Genomic DNA, 21,952 nt, shown 5'->3' on the forward strand with positions numbered 1-21,952 from the left:
GCTAGGGTGGCGCTAGAGAGCAAGAACATTTTTTGTGAGATTTTTGTGGATAGTGGAGCAGCGGTTAATCTCATTGATAATCAATTTGCGATAACTCATGGTTTCCAGGTGCGCACTTTGGGAAAGGATATTCCTGTTTTTGCTATCGATTCCGCTCCACTTTCTCAAAAATCATTAAAGGGCATAGTTCACAATATCCGCTTAATTGTGAGTGATGCTCATGTTGAGGATGTGTCATGTTTCGTCCTTAGCGGTTTACCCACCCCTCTGGTGTTGGGGCTGCCCTGGCTCACTAAGCATAACCCCACCATTGATTGGCAAGCGAGGCAAATAAATGGTTGGAGTGACTTTTGCAGAGAGAATTGCCTCATGACATCTGTTTCTGAGGTTGCTACTAAGACTGTACCATCTTTTCTCTCTGAATTTTCGGATGTCTTCTCTGAGAGTGGAGTTCAGGATTTGCCCCCGCACAGGGAGTACGATTGCCCTATTAATCTCATCCCAGACGCCAAGCTGCCTAAATCTCGTTTATACAATCTTTCCCAACCTGAGAGGATCGCTATGCGTGCTTATATCTCTGAGAGTCTGAGAAAGGGACACATACGACCCTCGAAGTCACCTGTTGCCGCTGGTTTTTTCTTTTTATTAAGAAAAAAGATGGTTCTTTAAGACCTTGTCTGGATTTCAGGGAGCTGAACAATATCACAATTCGTGACCCTTATCCGCTTCCTCTGATCCCGGACCTATTTAACCAGGTTGTTGGGGCTAAAGTCTTTTCCAAATTAGATTTAAGAGGGGCATACAACCTGGTCAGGGTCAGAGAAGGGGACGAATGGAAGACGGCCTTCAATACCCCTGAGGGCCATTTTGAAAATTTGGTTATGCCTTTTGGTTTGATGAATGCCCCAGCCGTTTTTCAGCATTTCGTGAACAGCATTTTTTATCATTTGATGGGAAAATTTGTATTGGTGTATTTGGATGACATTTTGATTTTTTCTCCCGATTTCAAAACTCATAAGGAACATTTACGTCAGGTTTTGCTCATCCTGCGGGAGAATAAATTATATGCGAAACTGGAAAAATGTGTGTTTGCGGTTCCAGAAATTCAATTTCTGGGGTTTCTTCTCTCCGCTTCTGGTTTTCGCATGGACCCCGAGAAGGTCCGCGCTGTGCTTGAGTGGGAGCTTCCTGAGAATCAAAAGGCGCTGATGCGTTTTTTGGGCTTTGCCAATTATTACAGGAAGTTCATTTTGAATTATTCTTCTATTGTTAAACCACTCACTGATATGACCAGAAAGGGGGTAGATTTTTCTTCTTGGTCAGTAGAGGCGCGTAAGGCTTTTTCTGATATCAAGGAGAGTTTTGCTTCCGCTCCCATCTTGGTGCAACCTGATGTTTCTTTACCCTTCATAGTTGAGGTTGATGCTTCTGAGGTGGGTGTGGGGGCGGTCTTGTCTCAGGGTTCCTCTCCTGCCAATTGGCGACCGTGTGCCTTTTTCTCAAGAAAACTCTCCTCCGCAGAGAGAAATTACGATGTGGGAGATAGGGAATTGTTGGCCATCAAGTTGGCTTTTGAGGAATGGCGCCATTGGCTAGAGGGAGCCAGACACCCTATTACCGTATTTACTGACCATAAAAATCTGGCCTACTTGGAGTCAGCCAAGCGTCTGAACCCGAGACAGGCCAGATGGTCGTTGTTCTTTTCTAGGTTTAATTTTGTTGTCACGTTCCGCCCTGGAGTTAAGAATGTGAAGGCAGATGCCCTGTCACGTTGTTTTCCGGGAGGCGGGAATTTTGAAGACCCGGGTCCCATTTTGGCTGAAGGTGTGGTGGTCTCTGCTCTTTTTCCTGAATTGGAGGCAGAGGTGCAGGCAGCCCAGTCAGAGGCTCCTGATCTTTGTCCTCCTGGGAGGTTGTTTGTGCCTCTCGCTTTAAGACACAAGATTTTTAAAGAACACCACGATACGGTCCTTGCTGGGCACCCGGGGGTAAGAGCCACACTGGATCTCATCGCTCGGAGATTCTGGTGGCCTGCGCTTCGTAAGTCGGTTGAGGGTTTTGTGGCAGCCTGCGAGACTTGCGCTCGTGCCAAAGTCCCTCATTCACGGCCATCAGGTCCTCTCCTTCCCTTACCCATTCCTTCCCGTCCTTGGACACATCTGTCCATGGACTTCATAACGGACCTGCCTCGTTCCTCGGGGAAGACTGTGATTCTGGTGGTGGTGGACCGTTTTAGCAAAATGGTGCATTTCATCCCTTTTCCTGGTTTGCCCAATGCTAAGACGCTGGCGCAGGCATTTGTTGATCACATTGTCAAATTGCACGGTATTCCTTCAGACATAGTCTCTGATAGGGGCACACAGTTTGTTTCCAGATTCTGGAAGGCTTTCTGTTCTCGCTTGGGGGTTCGGTTGTCATTCTCTTCTGCTTTCCACCCGCAGTCGAATGGCCAAACAGAGCGCGTCAATCAGAATCTGGAGACATATCTGCGTTGTTTTGTGGCGGAGAATCAAGAGGATTGGTGTTCTTTTTTGTCCCTTGCTGAGTTTGCTTTAAATAACCGTCGTCAGGAGTCCTCTGATAAGTCACCATTTTTTGGTGCATATGGGTTTCATCCACAGTTTGGGACTTTCTCGGGAGAGGGGTCTTCTGGTTTACCTGATGAGGACAGATTCTCCTCGTCTTTGTTATCTATTTGGCAAAGAGAGAGATATAAGCGTGTGGCTGATAAGAGACGTGTGCTTGGTCCGGACCTGAATGTTGGTGATCTGGTGTGGTTGTCTACCAAGAATATCAAATTGAAGGTTCCCTCCTGGAAGTTGGGTCCTAGGTTTATTGGGCCTTACAAAATCCTGTCTGTCATCAATCCTGTTGCATACCGTCTTGATCTTCCTCAGACTTGGAAGATCCATAATGTTTTTCATAAGTCCTTATTGAAACCTTATGTTCAACCCATTGTACCCTCGCCTTTGCCTCCTCCTCCGATTATGGTTGATGGGAATCTTGAATTTCAGGTCTCTAGGATTGTGGATTCTCGTCTTGTCCGCGGTTCTCTTCAGTACCTTGTTCAGTGGGAGGGGTATGGTCCTGAGGAGAGGATGTGGGTCCCAGTGACGGACATTAAGGCCTCTCGTCTCATCAGGGCTTTCCATAGGTCCCATCCTGAGAAGGTGGGTTCTGAGTGTCCGGAGTCCACTCGTAGAGGGAGGGGTACTGTCACAACCAGACAGCTGAGAAGCTCTGACAGAGTGTCACAACCAGACAGCTGAGAAGCTCTGACAGAGGCCTTTCAGAACCTCCTCCTTGAGTTTCTGTGTTGTGGTATTCAGCTCCTCCTCTCATTAGCCTCTCTCAGCTGTCATGTGTTGGACTAATTGCTTCCCTTTAAATTCTTCCCCAGAAGGCTTTTCTGGGCGGCTTATACTACTTCCTGGAGTGTGTGTGCACGCTGACTCTGTCCTCCTGTTTGCTTCAAAGCTAAGTGTTGTACCTTTATCTGTTATTTTCTGTTTGCTGGATCCCAGGTGACCCTGACTCCCTCCGTATCTTGTGTAGGGAGCCGGTGGTCGTGTCCCCTCACTATTGTAGGGTGCTCAGGGCTTTATAGTCAAGGTTCGTGGATATGCAAACCTCCACCATTCGGATCTTTGCATAGGCTGAGCAGCCAGGGAAAGTGCCAGGTCTTCTGCAGGGGTCTCCCTTGGTTCCTTAGTTTTTGGATCCAGCGAGTCGTTTATACATGTTGCTTTGCCTTGTTTCCTGTACACCGTCCGTGACACCTGAGCTGGAAGACCACGTGACTCATACTGAGCATGGACTACTTCTTCTGTTCCTGACATAGATTTACTGCATTCTCCATTAGCCACCACTAGGGGGAGCTCAGTTCAAACAGTTTATTTACAGCTTCCATTAAAAGCAATGGTAATTGTATACATTCTTGTGCAGTTCCCTTGAGTGGTGGCAGCAGCTTTATAACATACTATGAGGGAAGTGAGATATTTAAAGGAGATGTTTTAATGTATTTATGCCAGTCAACTGGTATAAAGGCAGTAAGAAATATAGTGTTAAGAATCACTGAAAATAAGGGGTTGGGTCTAGCCTAAAGCAAATAATGCAGCCCCATCCTAATGGCATGCTTTCAATGGAAGCAGACCACTTGACTGTTATGGAGCCCAGGGGAAGGGGGACCCAGAGCTGAACAACTTCTTCTGTTCCAGATGTTCAACCACTGCATTTTTATGCAGCTGCCAATAGGGGGAGCTCACTGCAAAGAGATGATTACAGCTTCCATTGCATGCAATGTTAACTGTATAAGCTCTTATGCACTGAGCTCCCCCTAGTGGTAGCTGCAGGCAGACAGCAGTTAAATATGTGAAGTGAAGCAGGAGATGTAGTCGTTTTTTTGCAGTTGTCTTGTTTAAATAAATTGACAGGACATTTATCAACCTATTTACATCACTATTGACACTTTTCTGAAGTGGTGAGAAAAAGGCAGGGATTAGCGGGAGGGGCGGGGCTTCACATATCTCCCTGGATTTACTATAACTAACGCTAGAAACTAGAGTAAGTTATAGCTGAACTATAATTACGCCAGCCCCTAGCTGGCACAGACTTCAGTTTCTGCCGCATAGATTGTCAGATGTGGCATCTACCTCTAAAAAAATGAGGCGTAGCTCACCCTGGTGAAGAGAGATAAGACTGGCGTATGGGAATGCCAGTCTTGATGAATGTCCCTCATAGCGTTCAGAATGACTGCCATATTTTTAAAGCACTTAGCAGTTGGAAAAGTGGGTGAAACCGAGGGCGTCTTTTTATTGCAATTTTTTATTTATTACAATTTCTTCTACTTAATAAAAAAAGACCATACATTCATTTAAAATCTGGAGCGTTGCGGTTTCAGTTCTACCATTACCTAGGAATGTCTGACACATGCATACTGGGAAATTGGGGGTGCACAGGAGCCCATACTTAGTTTTGCTATGGGGCCCGATGAGATCTGTATACACCCCTGCTCACACCATTATACCTCCTCCGCCACATTTTAAAGTAAGCACTGTGCATTCCTGTAGGTAGCATCCTGCTGGCGTCTGATGGAGGAATCATTGGCGGACTTGATGATCTTAGGCTTGGGTGTTGCTGCTTAACCATGGAAAATCATTTCATGCACAATTCATGTGCTGACGTCACTTGCAGAGGCTTTCTGTAGTAGGTGATGCTACAGATTGCCGATATTTACTTGTCATACAGTGCTCACCACCATGCTCTGTGAGTTTGTATATGATACTATTCAAATACCATATATTCATTTGTATAGAGCCATATCTCTATTTATGATAGGTACCATCACTATCAAAGTAGAATCATAAGCCATTGTGCTTCCCACTGTACACGTAAGTGTTTTTCTACACAGAGTTTTTTGACAGCTGAATTTTGGCACTACTCTGCACCAAAAACCATTGGTCAGTCAAGGCAACAATCCACAATTGCGTGAATAGTAGCATGGTCTCCAACCAAAAACAGTGGAAAGTGCTACCCTGTGGTTTTCGATGCAAGATCATAGTCAAATTCAGCTGTCGATAACACTGTGAATGGTCTCTATCCTAATTTTAAGGGACTCCTAGTTTGGACTTAAAAGCAACTGTGGCCTTTGTATGGCCTAGTTTCCCACTGGTCCACAGAATATATACAAATAGCTACGCCACATAGTATTCACAGTAGATACTAGTGCTTTACCACTTACATGGCTGTATTATGGCTCAGTTTTGCATGGGGTTATTATAGGGCTCCCATTCTAGTGCTTGAACCTCTGTTATATCTCATTTTTGCCATACAGTATGATTTCATAAGGAGGCATACAGAGTTGGCATGCTCCATCAGAAGTCATATGTATGGAGCCATTCTCCCAAAGAAGCAATGCATCTTAGGAAGGATAGCTTTGCACATATGGCATCCGATGACGCCTGTACATTTGCACATAGAGGCTGTACAGGCTTCATTTCCATGGCTCTGCCATATGTATGAAGTCTCACATTTGTGAACTGTTACGCCTTCCCGGGGGTTGTTTTCGGCGGAAACAGGTACACTGACACCTTTGTAGCTTGTGCGTCAGACTGTTGCTAGTTTATTTTTGCAAGTTGCTCAAATTAACAAACAAAACCAAAAACAACAATAGCCGTCTGGCTCCTGCCTATCTCACTCGGCAGCCCTAGCTAAACTCATAACACAAAACACAAAGAGCATTTTCAAGGGGAAAATAGAGCAACTTGCAGTTCAGTAGTTAGGTGGAGAAACTAACCGTTCTCAGAGCTCCTGGCCTTGCAGCTTCTCAAACAGACTGCCAGAGAGAGAGCTCCTGGGTCAGGGCTGCTGACTTAATTAGTACATCTGTGTGAGCAGTCCCCGAGGGAGGTAAAACCCGGACTGGCTCCGGGTGGTCAAGGAACCCACCCAACTCTTCCCTGATCGGCTCCAGGACCCTAAAGTGGTTTTCTTTTTCCCAGAAAGCTTCTGGATACAAGGAAAACCAAACCTTCCTGGAGCCTTTTAACACATGAAGTGCTGGAAACTTGGTGCAATGTACACACCATCCAGCACTTTCTCTGCAAAACATTGTGACACCCTGTCACATACCCCCTCCCTCTGTTCGAACCCGTGGGTACGGACACTTTCCGAGAACATACAATGAGTTCGGGAGAGAGCGTCAGCATTGGCCTGCAGCTTTCCTGCTCTGTGCTCCACTGAGAAATTATAGTCCTGTAGTGACAGGAACCAGCGGGTCACCCTTGCATTATGATCTTTGGCCCGTGACATCCAGGTAAGAGGGGAATGATCTGTCACTAACTGAAATTGACGGCCGAGCAGATAGTATCGCAGAGTCTCTAAAGCCCACTTGATGGCCAAACACTCGCGCTCCACAATACTATAGTTTTTCTCAGCTGGGGTTAGCTTCCTACTCAAATATATCACTGGGTGTTCTTCTTCATGCACCAACTGTGACAACACGGCCCCTAGGCCCACATTGGAAGCATCTGTTTGAACAACAAACTTTTTTTTGAAATCAGGAGCGATCAAAACTGGCCTACTGCATAACACCTCCTTGAGTTTACAGAACGCAACCTCAGCATCTTTGTTCCAAGAAATTCCCCCTGAGCTTTTGCCCTTGATTAGGTCCGTAAGCGGAGCAGCTATGGTGGCAAAATCTGGAATAAACCTCTGGTAATACCCTACCATGCCCAGAAACGTCCTCACCTGTTTTTTTGTGCAAGGTTGAGGCCACTCTTTAATTGCCTGTACCTTTTGAGCCTGAGGCTTGATGAGGCCTTTACCAATAATGTACCCTAGGTATCGTGCCTCTTCAAGGCCCAGGGCACATTTCTTGGGATTGGCCGTCAGACCAGCCTGCCGAATTGAGTCTACCACCGCTTGGACCTTGGGAAGATGACTTTCCCAATCCGAGCTGAATATCACCACGTCGTCAAGGTAGGCCGACGCGAAGCGCCGGTGTGGCCTAAGGACTTCATCCATCAACCTCTGAAAGGTGGCAGGGGCCCCATGAAGCCCAAACGGCATTCTCACATACTGGAATAGGCCCTGAGAAGTAGAAAATGCTGTCTTTTCCCTAGCCGTTGAAGTAAGTGGAATCTGCCAATAACCTCTGGTTAGATCCAGGGTTGTAATGTACCTGGCTGGACCTAACCTTTCTATCAACTCATCCACCCGTGGCATGGGATAAGCGTCAAACTTTGAGATATCGTTTAATTTGCGAAAGTCGTTGCAAAACCGCCAGGACCCATCGGTTTTGGTACCAACACCACAGGGCTAGACCAATCACTATGGGACGGCTCAATAACACCTAGCTCCAACATTCTCTGGATCTCACCGGCTACTGTCTGTCTGCGAGCTTCAGGAATGCGATATGGCTTCAAGCGAACCCGAGCTTGTGGATCTGTAACAATATCATGCTAAATCAGCCGCCATAGAAACTAACGGTTCCTTCCAGGCCTTTATTAAATTGACATAATAAATTTGCATTTTTTTCCGTTTGTCAGGTTGGTGGACTTTATAATTCACCTCCCCTATCTTCTCTACAACCTCATAGGGCCCTTGCCATTTCGCTAGGAATTTGCTTTCGACGGTGGGAACCAGAACCAGGACCCGGTCACCCGGCTGAAAAACCCTGAGTCTGGCTCCCCGATTGTATATGCGACTTTGGGCCTCTTGAGCCTGTCTCATATGTTCTTGTACTATGGGCATTACAGCTGTGATGCGATCCTGCATCTGTAGAACATGTTCCACCAGGGAGCGGTGGGGAGAGGGCTCCTCTTCCCGCGACTCCTTTGCAATATCCAAAAGCCCCCGGGGTTGTCGCCCATACAAAAGCTCAAACGGGGAAAACCCAGTAGACGACTGAGGCACCTCACGAACAGCAAACATCAAGTAGGGGAGCAGGCAATCCCAATCTCTCCCGTCTGCCTCAACGACCCTTTTTAACATTCTCTTGAGGGTTTTGTTGAAGCGCTCAACCAACCCATCAGTTTGAGGGTGATAGACAGATGTCCTTAACTGTTTTATACCCAGCAGCTTACACAAACCTTTCATTACGTTTGACATAAAAGGCGTTCCTTGATCCGTCAGGATCTCTTTTGGAATGCCTGTTCTAGCAAACATATGAAACAGCTCCCGGGCAATTGTTTTAGCTGACGTGTTCCGCAGAGGAACCGCCTCGGGATACCTAGTGGCATAGTCTAAAACCACAAGAATGTATTGATGTCCCTTTGCAGATTTCACCAGGGGCCCCACCAAATCCATTGCAATCCGGTGAAAAGGTACCTCAATGATGGGTAACGGTACCAAGGGTCCCCGGTAATGAGGCGCAGGGGACGTCAACTGACATTCTGGGCAAGACGAACAGAATCGTTTGATTTCTTCAAATATGCCTGGCCAAAAAAACCTCTGGAGTACCCGTTGCTGCGTTTTCTCGGCCGCCAGGTGTCCTCCCATGGGGTTTTTATGAGCCAGGTCAAGTACCACTTTCCTATGCGATTTGGGAACAACTAGTTGCTCTACGACTTCACCCCTTATATTATCAACACGATAGAGAAGATCATGGTTGACAGCAAAGTGAGGGTACACCTTCTCCAAGCCCGTACTGTGGGCAACCTCATTAATCACAGCCACATTTTCCCAAGCACGAGCTAACGTTGGGTCCCTCAGTTGGGATGTGCCAAAGTTATCTTGAGAGCAGTTTATTTCTGGCATAGGTAACTCTTCCATAGACTCTTGTGGTCTATCGGATTCCCCCACTAGCACAGAGAAGGGGAACTGGTCAGGCTCAACTGGGGTCAGTCCACCGGCTGGTGCTTCAGAACCAGAATCCCCAAAGTTAGGCAGGCTAGCCAGAGTTTCATCTCTCACACTTAGGGAAACTTGAGGTGGAAAGTCGACCGCCCACAGGTCCCAGAACAAAGGAAAGTCCCGCCCTAGTATGACACTATGCATCAGGGATTTAGACACTCCAACCTCATGGGATGTCACACCAAACTGAGTCTCAATGGGGACCACCGCCGTACCATAACTTTTTGCATCACCATGTATGCACACAACACCCATGCACTGGTTTTTCAGCTGGTCTGGAGCTACTAGGTCTGAATGTACAAGCGTAACGAGGCTTCCAGAATCCAGCAAGGCCTGGACACTCCTTCCATCCACTTTGACTTGTGCCATGTGAGCCAGCGCAGATGTCAGACACGCTGGATGAGCAAAGAAGGAAAGGCGCCGAGCGGCTCCACACTCCATAGGTACTGGGACGTCAGGACATTTAGCAGCCACATGCCCCCGGGCTTTGCACCTCCAGCACTGGACACCGGAGCCTGGTAGGGTCTCTTTCAGCAGCCTAGTATCCATGTTGGTCTTCACCCACGTTTTCAAACCAGGATCAGCACTTAAGGTTGAGGCGCCTCTCCCCGCCACTGCGGGCAGACGCGGCTTTACAGGCAAGTTCTCGGGGTCAGACCCCCCTGCCAAAAACCCCTCTGCTGCGAGGTAGCGTTCAACCATCTCAACTAACTCATTGGCAGACTTTGGATCAGCGTGACTGACCCATTTTCTTAATTCATACGGCAGCGCCGTCAGGAAGCGATCCATTGTGACCCTTTCGACAATCTGGGGTGCCGTGAGTATCTCAGGTTGCAACCACTTTCGTACCAGATAAATTAGGTCCTGCATCTGTGACCTGGGAGACTTATTAGGTTGGTAATTCCAGCGGTGCACGCCTTGGGCCCGCACAGCAGGAGTGACACCCAAACGGCGGAGAATTTCAAGCTTTAGCTTCTCGTAGTCCTGGGCATCCTCGGCAGACAAATCAAAATACGCTTTCTGAGAGTCACCAGTTAGAAACGGAGCAACCAACCCCGCCCACTGAGGCTTAGGCCACGCCTCCCGATCTGCGGTACGTTCAAAAGTATTCAGAAACGCTTCCACGTCATCGTGTGGGGTCATTTTCTGAAGAAAATGGCTTGCTTTGATCAACCCACTATTGCTAGGTCGATCCGGACGCGTATTCGCCAGCTGCTGCAGAACCTCTGTAAGAGTTTCTCTGTCTTTCCGAGCGGCTTCAGCTTGCATTTGCCTGTCTCTTTCCGCAGCCTCAGCTAGTGCAGCCAAAGCCTTTTCATATCTGGCATTAGTCTCTCGCTGGACTGCATTTGCGTCTTGCTGGGTTGCACAGGCTTGTGCCAACCTCAACACCAGGTCTTCCATCGTACTGGATGATAAGATGAAATGCAATTCAAGTTGCTAGACGGGTGGTATCTGGCAGAGATCCGTCTGCCCGCATCCGACACCAATTTGTGAACTGTTACGCCTTCCCGGGGGTTGTTTTCGGCGGAAACAGGTACACTGACACCTTTGTAGCTTGTGCGTCAGACTGTTGCTAGTTTATTTTTGCAAGTTGCTCAAATTAACAAACAAAACCAAAAACAACAATAGCCGTCTGGCTCCTGCCTATCTCACTCGACAGCCCTAGCTAAACTCATAACACAAAGAGCATTTTCAAGGGGAAAATAGAGCAACTTACAGTTCAGTAGTTAGGTGGAGAAACTAACCGTTCTCAGAGCTCCTGGCCTTGCAGCTTCTCAAACAGACTGCCAGAGAGAGAGCTCCTGGGTCAGGGCTGCTGACTTAATTAGTACATCTGTGTGAGCAGTCCCCGAGGGAGGTAAAACCCGGACTGGCTCCGGGTGGTCAAGGAACCCACCCAACTCTTCCCTGACTGGCTCCAGGACCCTAAAGTGGTTTTCTTTTTCCCAGAAAGCTTCTGGATACAAGGAAAACCAAACCTTCCTGGAGCCTTTTAACACATGAAGTGCTGGAAACTTGGTGCAATGTACACACCATCCAGCACTTTTTCTGCAAAACATTGTGACACCCTGTCACACTATTATTTCTCTAAGGGTATGGCCACAAAGCCAGGTTTCTGGATGCAGATTTGGAAGCCAAAACCAAGAGTGAATCATAAAAGGAGAGAAAGTATGCAGGGCAGATACAACTTCTCCTTGAACTTGCTCCTGGTTTTGGTTTCCAAAACTGCATGCAGAAACCTGACCGTGTGGTTGTACCCTAAAATGTGTAAAGATCAGCATACCTGTTCCAAGAAAACGTTCTACCCGGTTAGGGACTTCCACCTCCTTAGCAGCTGCTCAGACCATGTGGTCTTACCTTTCATTGATCCTGGGGAAGTCATATACTATTCAGTAAATAAGACCATTATTGAGTTATAGGCAGTGATTATGTGGATATCAAGCCTGCATCACAGAGTGTGTGCTCCTGCTCAGGTTTCAATAACAGATGTTACTGAAATAGCCAAGATGTTGAATGGGCAGGTGTCATTCGGGAATATAGAATGCGTAGACTGCATTTACGATATCCAGTGTGTTCTCTGATTGGATCTACTAATAAGGCATAGGAGAGATCTGAAATGAAGAAGTTATACTTAGATGCTCAACCACAATGGGAAGTAATTAGTTCTAACTTTGTAATGATGCCGATTGTGCACAAGACCACAGACTTCTCCTATCGCCGTCACTTTCTCATGTCCTGACAATGGCTTATGGGGCTCAGACACCCCCAGGACTTACAGTAGGGCTGAACTGAACAACAGCCGGATGGTCGCGAAACCATATAATGAAGCATGTATCAATACTAGCAAGAAACAAGACACTAAAACACACTGATGGAAGAGTCATGGAAAGAGGAGACGATCCAGCAATGGAGTGGATGGCAGATGTATAGCATGCAGGTAGTTAGCTGGCGAATGACAGTGAACAGAAAAAGAAGCTCTACTGACCTGACCCCATCTTAATTCAACCCAGCAATTTAGCGAGAACGATACAACAGCACAGAAACAAATACCAAAAACAGAAAACACACTAAAAGCAGAATACACAGAAGACACATTAACTAAAAGAAGATTTAAATTACAGAATTTGGGAGGAAATGCATGTGCAAACAATATGCCCAAAAACCAGTATAGAGTGAGGCCTGGATATAAATAGGCTCAACAATCTGCAACTTCACCCTATTCAACCAGACTAAGCTAGAAGATAACCAACCCCAGATTCAGATGCAAGGCAGTTTTATAGCAAATACCCAAATGAAGTGGTAACTAAGAACATGAAGAAGTAGGAGTACCCCTGCTGCTTATAATCAACTTTACGAGTTGATTGTTTTATGCCTTCAATCTTCTATGTTTCTACGAAAGATACCACTCTGTCTTGCAGCATTGAATAGTCTAAGCGTTAGTCCTGGGCTACATAAAGACTTTTTGTAGCACTACTAACTTACATTAAAGGGGGTCTTTCACCTCTCCTGACATGTCTGTATAAGTAAATGCTTGTAATCCCATGAAACAACAATTCTGGGGCATCTTTTACTTAATTTTGTGTTGTGCCATTTCTCTGCTTATGAAAAAGTTGACATCTGGTTGAACAGTATCAGACTGTGTAAGGACACAGCCCCAGCACCTAGTTGTCAATTTATTCATAAAGTTTTAGTAGGAATATCAGGTATGGCACAGCATAGAGCTATAGGAAAAGTTTCCTCAGAATCATTGTGTTATGGGGTGTATGATTATTTACTAAAACTGGCATGAGAGATGACAGATTATCTTTGACAATTGGTAGCCACAGGCCTCAAAAATTGCACTCATAGAAATTGTGTAGAATTTCTTTTGCACTTCAGCTGTAGAGTGGTGGCTAAAATCAATTGGTAGTTCCAAAAATTCTCCCTGCAGCCCTAGCCTTATACAGGGACAGACTAGGGATGTCAGAACAGACAAAATAAAATAACGAGTTTTGTTATTTATGGAGGTTTTGCATAGAAAAGCATGGTTTGGCTTCAACCAGGTCTCATTACCCCTTCTATGTCCTCAGTGCCAAACAGAACTTCAATTGACTATTTGCAAGCAATAACCTGCCTTGTAAGTAATCTATAGCTATAGCTGTTGGACAACGTACCCCTAACAATACATTTGCCACCAGTGTCTATGCCATTCTTTAACAATGGTGGCCAGACACAAGAGGGTAGACCTAGCCTTCACCAATAACAATGCACTTTCCTGGGTACTAGCAGTGGCTCCCAGTACCCAGATACACCCAGATTTTACAGGACCAAACCGTGTAACAACCAGACCATTGAACAAACAAGAAATATGAAACACATGTCACAACACTAGTAGGCTACAAGAAGACAAGATAATAAGAACTCACCAACAGATGACTGGAAGAGGATAGTAATGATAGTCAGATGATGGAACACATGGTGATGGATGATGGTAATCAGATGATGGTAAATGGTAGTCAGACTATAAAACAAATAGATGTTGGGGATAATATGTGGCACAGGAAACTAGAAATAGAATAGAACCCCACTGCACTATGAGCTCAGCTAGACTGTAAGCAATGGAATTGCAAGGGGGGTGCAGGCCGCACCAGTAGGGCCGGCATTTACGAATCCCAGGCATAATCATCTGTATTGATGTGTCTGGGATTCGAACCCACGACCTTCTGTATCAGAGGCAAAGCACTTACCCACACAGCCATAAGAGCTGCATTGCCACTGACTGAAAAAAAATATGAGACTTCTACTGTTATAGCTGGCTAAGTGTACATCTATACACATGACAGCTGCCCCAACACACCCAGCACTGCTATATCTCTATATGACAGCTGTCCTAGCACACTCAGCTCTGCTATATCTCTATATATGATAGCTGCCCCAGCAAACCCAGCTCTGCTACATCTATACACATGACAGCTGCCCAAACACACCCAGCTCTGCTACATCTATACACATGACAGCTGCCCCAGCACACTCAGCTCTGCTATATCTCTCTATATATATATATATATCTACTGTATAGCAATACTTAGAGATATATAGATGTAGCAGAGCTGGGTGTGCTGGAGCAGCTGTCATATATAGAGATATAGTAGAGCTGAGTGTGCTGGTGCAGCTGTCATGTGTATTAGATGTAGCAGAGCTGTGTGTGCTGGGGCAGCTTTCATATATAGAGATATAGCAGAGCTGAGTGTGCTGGGACAGCTGTCATATAGAGATATAGCAGTGCTGGGTGTGTTAGGGCAGCTGTCATGTGAATAGATGTACACTTAGCCAGCTATAACAGTAGAAGTCTCATATTTTTTCAGCCAGTAGCAATGCAGCTCTTATGGCTGTGTGAGTATGTGCTTTGCCTCTGATACGGAAGGCTGTGGGTTCGAATCCCAGCAGAATCTTTTCTGAAATACAGGCTAAATTAGAATACACAAGCATTGACTCCATATATGGACATACAGGAAGAGGCTGCATCGCATCGCTGACATGGAGGTAAGTATAAGTGTTTTTTTTATACCCGACTGTTACTGCCATGGGGGGAGCGGGAGGCACTTGATACTGGCACATGGTGGGAGGGGGGCTGGCACCTGATACTGGCACATGGGGGGAGGGGGGTTGGCACCTGATACTGGCATATGGGGGGAGGGGGGTTGGCACCTGATACTGGCACATGTGGAGGGGTTGGCACTATGATACTGGCACATGGGGGAAAGGAGAGAGGCACTTGATACTGGCACATGAGGGGGGAGGAGAGAGGCACTTTTTTGGGGGGGAGATGGCACTATAATACTGGGACATAGTGGGGGGGGGGTGAGAGGCACTTGATACTGGCACTTTTTTGGGGGATGGCACTATGATACTGGGACATGGAGGGGGAGGAGAGAGGCACTTGATACTGGCACATGGGGGGTTAGCACTTGATACTGGCACATGGGTGGGTTTGGTACTATGATACTGGCAAATGGGGGGGAGACGCACTTGATAGTGGGACATGGGGGGGAGAGAGAAGGGACTTGATACTGGCACATGGGGGGGTTTGGCACTATGATACTGGCACATGGGGGGTGGGAAGGAGAGAGGCACTTGATACTGGCACATTGGGGGGGGGGAGATGGCACTATGATACTGGGACATGTGGGGGGGAGGAGAGAGGCACTTGATACTGGCACATGATGGGGGGGATCTATGGGGACACTGGCACATTATTGGGGGGCATTATGGGGAACATTAAGCCAGCAGCCTATCAGAGGCCGGACACTGAGTGCATCTACTGGGGACACTATATATGGGGCATTTTATACTGGTACATTATGGGGGGCACTAGCAGGAAGTGGGGAGAGGAGCACTATGGGGGAATTTACTGGGGGCACTATATAGGGGTATTTTATACTGGGACATTATGGGGGCACTATGGGGACATTAGCTCAACTGGGGGCATTACAAGGGGGTATTTTTTGCACTGTCACATTATAAGGAGAATTATTTCTACTGGGCCCCCCCATGGGCTTTATTACTCCCCCATGGTATAATCCCCTAGTAGCAGCAACGGCCTCTCCCTGCTCTGCTATCGGCGATTGACTTCAATGTAATCGACAATCCCTGATCTCAGGAAGGCGAACCATCGCATCGAGCATCAGAGCACAAGCAGGAGTCTACATTACAGGTACACTGTTTGAGCCAGAAAGATACTTGTAGATTGATGTATACTCATGTGCTACATGTAATTAAAACACGCTATTCCCGCATTAATATAAAAATACGTCTATAGTCCCAGAGCGCAGTATCATAATTATTTATAAGTGTACGTTTTCATATGAAATACTGTATGTTTGTTATACACATATAACATACACTGTGCCACACAATATATAGTATACCGCTACACTGCGGGTGTGACACCATTTTCTACGCACCGGGTGACACCAGCCCTATAACCAGCAACAACCTGTGAGAAATCAGTACATTTAAAATACATCTAACCAATCAAGTGTCTGCAAATGAGTCAGAGACCCCCATCAGTGATCATGTAACCTCAACAGCAGAAAATGCCTGATGTCCGTAATACAGTCCCTATCAATGATTAAATCTTCATCTGTGTTAAAAGCAAAGGCTACTGCTAAATGAACTGATGACATCAGTGAGAACGGGAGTAACTGACTCCGCCTCCTTTTTTAAGTTTATACGTATTTTCTGGAAGAGAAAAAATAGGCTCTGCTGGTTTACGTGAAAGAGTAAAGAGCACTGCTGTTACTAGGAAAAAAGTTGACCTCATTAAAGGGGTTGTCTCCGTTCAGCAAATGACATTTACCATGAAGAGTTCTCAAATGAGACAATATAAGATAACATTTATTGTTGACAAATGTAGTTGTTCAGATCTTTGGGAATACATTTTTAGGCTACTGCCACAATGTTTTTTGTTTGTTTGCTTCTTTTTTTTAAATAAAACCTAGTGCTGCTGTATTTTTGGCATGCTTAATGCTGCTTAAGTTGCTTTTTGTGTTTCTTTTTAACAAATGCTGTTCTTAAGCACAGTTTTTTTTATGCCTTTTTGGAAGCCATTTGTTTTCCTACAGAAATATATGACATAAAAAAAAAGCAAAAATCTAAAAACACCATACAAACACACTCCAAAACCTTGAGAAAAGGAGGCAAAAAACACAACACCCTAATCATTCACTACTGTTGCACTTTCAGGGTTCTAATGATGTACCGATTCGACATAAAATTAGGTTTTAAACGGTCACCATGAAATGTCTTCCTTGCATAGACTTCTTGGTCTTTATAACCCTCCATTGTTTAATTAAGCAGCTCAATTATTAAAATCCAGTCAATTAAAAAACTCACGTTCTTGAATCCTCTGTAGAGAATCTGCAGCTCCTTCTTTGTGAACTTAGTCTGTGCCTCAAGCAACTCGAGAGCCTCAGGGCGATGCCGAACTGTGGCCATTTCCAATTCATCTTCAACACTGTCTGAAGAAGAATGTAAAATACGAGTTAAAACAGAATTGATTCAAATAGGATTCAAGTCTGAGAACTGAGAAGCATCATGTCCCTTAGGGTTTATCACAGAGGTTGTCCTTGATTACCACCTTCTTAAACTCATCTCGCCCTTCGTTTGCTCAACATCTCATTGTTCTTCGTATTATTAAATTATTATTACATTTTTTATATTAGTATTATTAAATTATTATTTTCAATGTTTCCTATTCCACTTCTTTCATGTCTTCTGGAAAGCTATGTGATAGACAGCGAGAGATGAATATATTCTGCACTGGTATAAGAAGACTTTGTGCCTATTCCTATAGTGCTCTGCAAAATGCAAACAGCTTATTCCTCAGGAGACAATGACTTAAATGAATTGACTTATTCCTTAAAGAAATTATTTACCGTTGTACCGTATAATGAAAACTTGTACAATTTTCCAATGTACTTTCTGCATCATTTGTCATGATGGCCAGGTTTGAAAGTATTTTTTATTTAATTTTTTTACAGAGACCTTCATTTTTGGGACATTCTTCTTCATTCAATACAGTATATGACTGTTGATAAATTCTTTATATAATTTTTTTTTAAATAGACATTCATAAACTATACCACAATTTGGTGCAATTTGGCCAACTAGTTCTTCAGATATCTTCCACACCTTTTTCACCAAAGAGGCATGGCTTACTGGAAAAGGGACATGGATCTGTGTGAAAGGGAGCATCGTCTAATGACATTTAGACCTCTGGGGACAGTCACATATCATTTTTTTTTAAATTTGTAGCTTTCCACTGTAATAGGGGCACCCAATTACAGAGAAAAAAAGAGTCCTGTATGGTGACAACAGTCACTGGCACAGGTGATTTGGGTCTGCTAAGGCCCAGCAGTTAAGTCATGCAGGTAAAGAGGGTGGGGTACCTGACAATCAAGTGATCCAGTGGTGTACCTATCATGAAGGCAGACCACAAAAACTGCTATGGGGACGGGGGGGACGGGGGGAGTGGGAGCTCCTTCTGCTCTGACATGCAGCCACCCCTAGTAGAGACTGAGTGCAAAGAAATTTTCACAATTTCCACTGCCGTCAATGGTAACTTTATAAATTGCTAGGCACTGAGCTCCCCCTAGTGGTGGCTTCTGCCAGGCAGTTTTATAATACACTGTATGAGGAAGGCCATAGACATAGAGCTGTATGGGGTGAGATTTATCAATGTATTTGGGAAGTTGTCTGGTGTAAATGCATTGGAAAATGTGGTGTTCAGAATGAGTTTCATATTTTTAAAGCACCTGTTCCGTTTTTTCCAGTATCGAAGTCAGATAAATTGGGTGACGCATAGGAAAACTTTTACCATTTTTTAAAAGTTCTTCTACAAAAAAAATGTTCCACATTGCCTGGAAGTGTTGATGCACACATACTGAAAATCTGGGTGCGGTGGCAGTTCCCAATATATTTTTGGTATGGGGCCCTATGAGATCTGTGTACACCCCTGATGTGATTTCTGCTGGTGAACAGAAGCTGTGGTGTTGCCTGAGTCTTCTGCTCACTGCATAGCATTTTAGCCAGCGCAATGTAGTCTGCAGCTAAAAAGCCAGAAGCAGCTTTAAACCTCTTTAGTCTTCTCATGGTCCTCGGCACTGACCAGTAGGAATTTTAATGTAATGAAGCCAAAAAAACAATGAAGGTTGAAGGTTTACTCAAGTTTTAAAGCCTCAAAATTAACCCTTTCAGTACCAGGCCACTTTTCACCTTAAATCCCCGGCTGATTTTTGCAAATCTGACATAGAAACATAGAATGTGTCGGCAGATAAGAACCATTTGGCCCATCTAGTCTGCCCAATATACTGAATACTATGGATAGCCCCTGGCCCTATCTTATATGAAGGATGGCCTTATGCCTATCCCATGCATGTTAACAAGTTGCATGTTAACAAGTTATATGTGGTAAAAACTTTGGAACGCTTTTACTTATCCAAGACATTCTGAGATTGTTTTCTTGAGACACATTGTACTTCATGACAGTGGTAAATTTGAGTCAATATATTTCACCTTTATTTATGAAATAATCAAAAGTTTACCAAAAATTGGGGAAAATTCACAATTTTCTAAATTTGAATTTCTCTACTTTTAAGACAGATAGTAATACCTCATACAATGGTAACCAATCAACATTCCCCATATCTCTGCTTTAAATATAATTTTTTTTTTTAGGATGTTAGAAGGCTTAGAAGTTTAGAAGCTAGTTTTCAAATTTTCAACAAAACTTCCAAAACCATTTTTTTAAGCACCAATTCAGCTATAAAGTGATTTTGAGGGGCTTACGTAATATAAACCGCCCAAATTACTCTATTTTAGAAACTACACCCCTAAAATTATTTAAAACTGATGTTACAAACTTTTTAACCCTTGAGGTGTTCCACAAGACTTAAAGGAAAATGGAGGTGAAGTTTAAAAATTTAACTTTTTTGGTAGATTTTTTATGTTAATCAATTTTTTATTGCAACACAGCAAGGGTTAACAGCAAAATAAACCTCAATATATCTTACTCTGATTCTGCAGTTTATGAAAGTACACCATATGTCGTAAACTGCTCTATGGGCACATGGCAGTAGTCAGAAGGAAAGGAGCGCCATATGAATTTTGGAGGCAGATTTGCTAGAATGATTTTTAGGCACCATTTTGTATTTGAAGAGACGCTGACGTACCCGTACAGTGGAAACCCTCAAAAAGTGACCCCATTTTGGAAACTACACCCCTTAAAGAATATATTAGGGGGTAATGAGCACTTTGACCCCCTAAGCGTTTTACAGAATTTGGAAACACTTGGCTGTAAAAATGTTACATTAGCCCAAAATTTTTCATTTTCACACACAGGAGAAAAAGCACCCCATAATTTGTTACCCATTTTCTCCTGAATACGGAAACACTCTACATGTGGTGGTGAACTGCTGTGAGGGCACATGGCAGGAGCGCCATATGGCTTTTGCAGCACAGATTTTGATGGATAGGTTTATGGGTGCCATTGTTTTTCATTTTTTAAGTGATTGTCTTATGTGGGGGCTCATATTTTGCGGGATGAGGTGATGGTTTGATAGGTACCATTTTGGGGTACATAAAACTTTTTGATCGCTTGGAATTAAACTTTTTGTGAGGCAAGGTGAAAAAAATTGCTGATTTTGCATAGTTATTTTATTTATGTTTTACAGCATATAATGTGATATTTTTATTGAGCGGTTTATTATGGATGCGGCGATACCTAAATATGTCTATCATTTTTATTTTTGTTAAGTTTTACACTTTCAAATAATTTTTGAACAGAATAAAATCTTGTTTTTGTGTTGCCATTTTCTGAGAGACCTATTATTTTTATTTTTGGGTGATTGTCTTAGGTAGGGGCTCATTTTTTATGGGATCAGGTGACGGTTTGATCGGTACCATTTTGGGGTACATAAGACTTTTTAATCACTTTGTATTAAACTTTTTGGGAGGCAAGGTGAAAAAATGGCTGTTTCAGCATATTATTTTTTATTTTTTTACAGCATTCACCTGAGGGGGCATATAATGTGATATTTTTATAGAGCAGGTTGTTATGGAAGTGGCGATACCTAATATGGCTATCATTTTTATTTTTGTAATGTTTTACACAGTGAAATCATTTTTGAACATAATAAAATCTTGTTTTTGTGTTGCCATTTTCTCAGAGCCCAATTTTTTTTATTTAATGTGCGATTGTCTTAGGTAGGGGCTAATTTTTGACGGTTTGATTGGTACCATTTTGGGGTACATAAGACTTTTTGATCACTTGGTATTACACTTTTTATGAGGTAAGGTGACCAGAAAATAGCTTTTTTAACACTTTTTTTTTATATGGTGTTCACCTGATGGGGTTGGTCATGTGTTATTATTATAGAGCAGGTCGATATGGACATGGCAATACCTAATATGTCTACTTTTTTCCCCTATTTTTCACAATTTTTTAAACTTTATTTTGGGAAAGGGATGCTTTTTCTTTCTCTTGAAACTTTTAATTTTTTTGTAAAAATGTAGTCTTCTTTTTTAACTTTATTTTTTGTCCCACTCTGGGACTTCAGCTTTTGGGGTCTGATCCCCTCTACAATGCATTACAATACTTTTGTATTGTAATGCATTGGCTGTAAGTGTTACTCACTGTAATACACTTACAGGTTCCTGCCTGTGAGATCCAGGGGGCTGGATTTCACAGGCTGACACGGATGGCAGCCACAATGCCTAAGGAAGGCGTCGGGCTGCCTTCTCTGCCATCGGATTCCTGTCACAGCAGCGCGGGGACCCAATGGACACACCGCACTCGGCAGGATACTGCACGTGCCGCGGTCAGCGCTGACCGCGGCAGTGCAAGGGTTAATGCGCCGACATCGGTGTTTTCACCAATGCCGTCGCATACAGCAGGGGTCTGGCTATCAGTGACTGCTGGACCTCTGCTTCTGATCGGGTGGGCGCAGCTCCTGCGCCCGTCCGATCAGAGCGCTGTAGCTATACGGTGTTGGGATTTCTGTCCCAGTTTCCAGCGCTGTACATGTACGCTGTATCCTACGGGTTAAAGTAAATG

General features: G+C 44.3%; 1 protein-coding gene across 2 annotated transcripts in view; it reads right to left on the reverse strand.

Annotated features, from left to right (window-relative positions):
- The window catches only part of KCNIP4 (potassium voltage-gated channel interacting protein 4), a 469,961-nt gene that overhangs the window by 162,301 nt on the left and 285,708 nt on the right, over positions 1–21,952 (reverse strand). Inside the window, exon 1 of one of the 2 annotated variants that reach the window (XM_044294263.1) lies at positions 17,233–17,361. The exons of the other annotated variant lie outside the window; for it this stretch is intronic. Coding sequence (XP_044150198.1) covers positions 17,233–17,334 — 102 coding nt within the window. The 5' untranslated portion in view covers positions 17,335–17,361. Of the gene's footprint in view, positions 1–17,232; positions 17,362–21,952 lie in introns of those variants that run through there. 2 annotated transcript variants of the gene reach the window in all.

This window comes from Bufo gargarizans, chromosome 1, assembly GCF_014858855.1.
Source record: "Bufo gargarizans isolate SCDJY-AF-19 chromosome 1, ASM1485885v1, whole genome shotgun sequence".
Taxonomy (NCBI): Eukaryota; Metazoa; Chordata; class Amphibia; order Anura; family Bufonidae; genus Bufo; species Bufo gargarizans.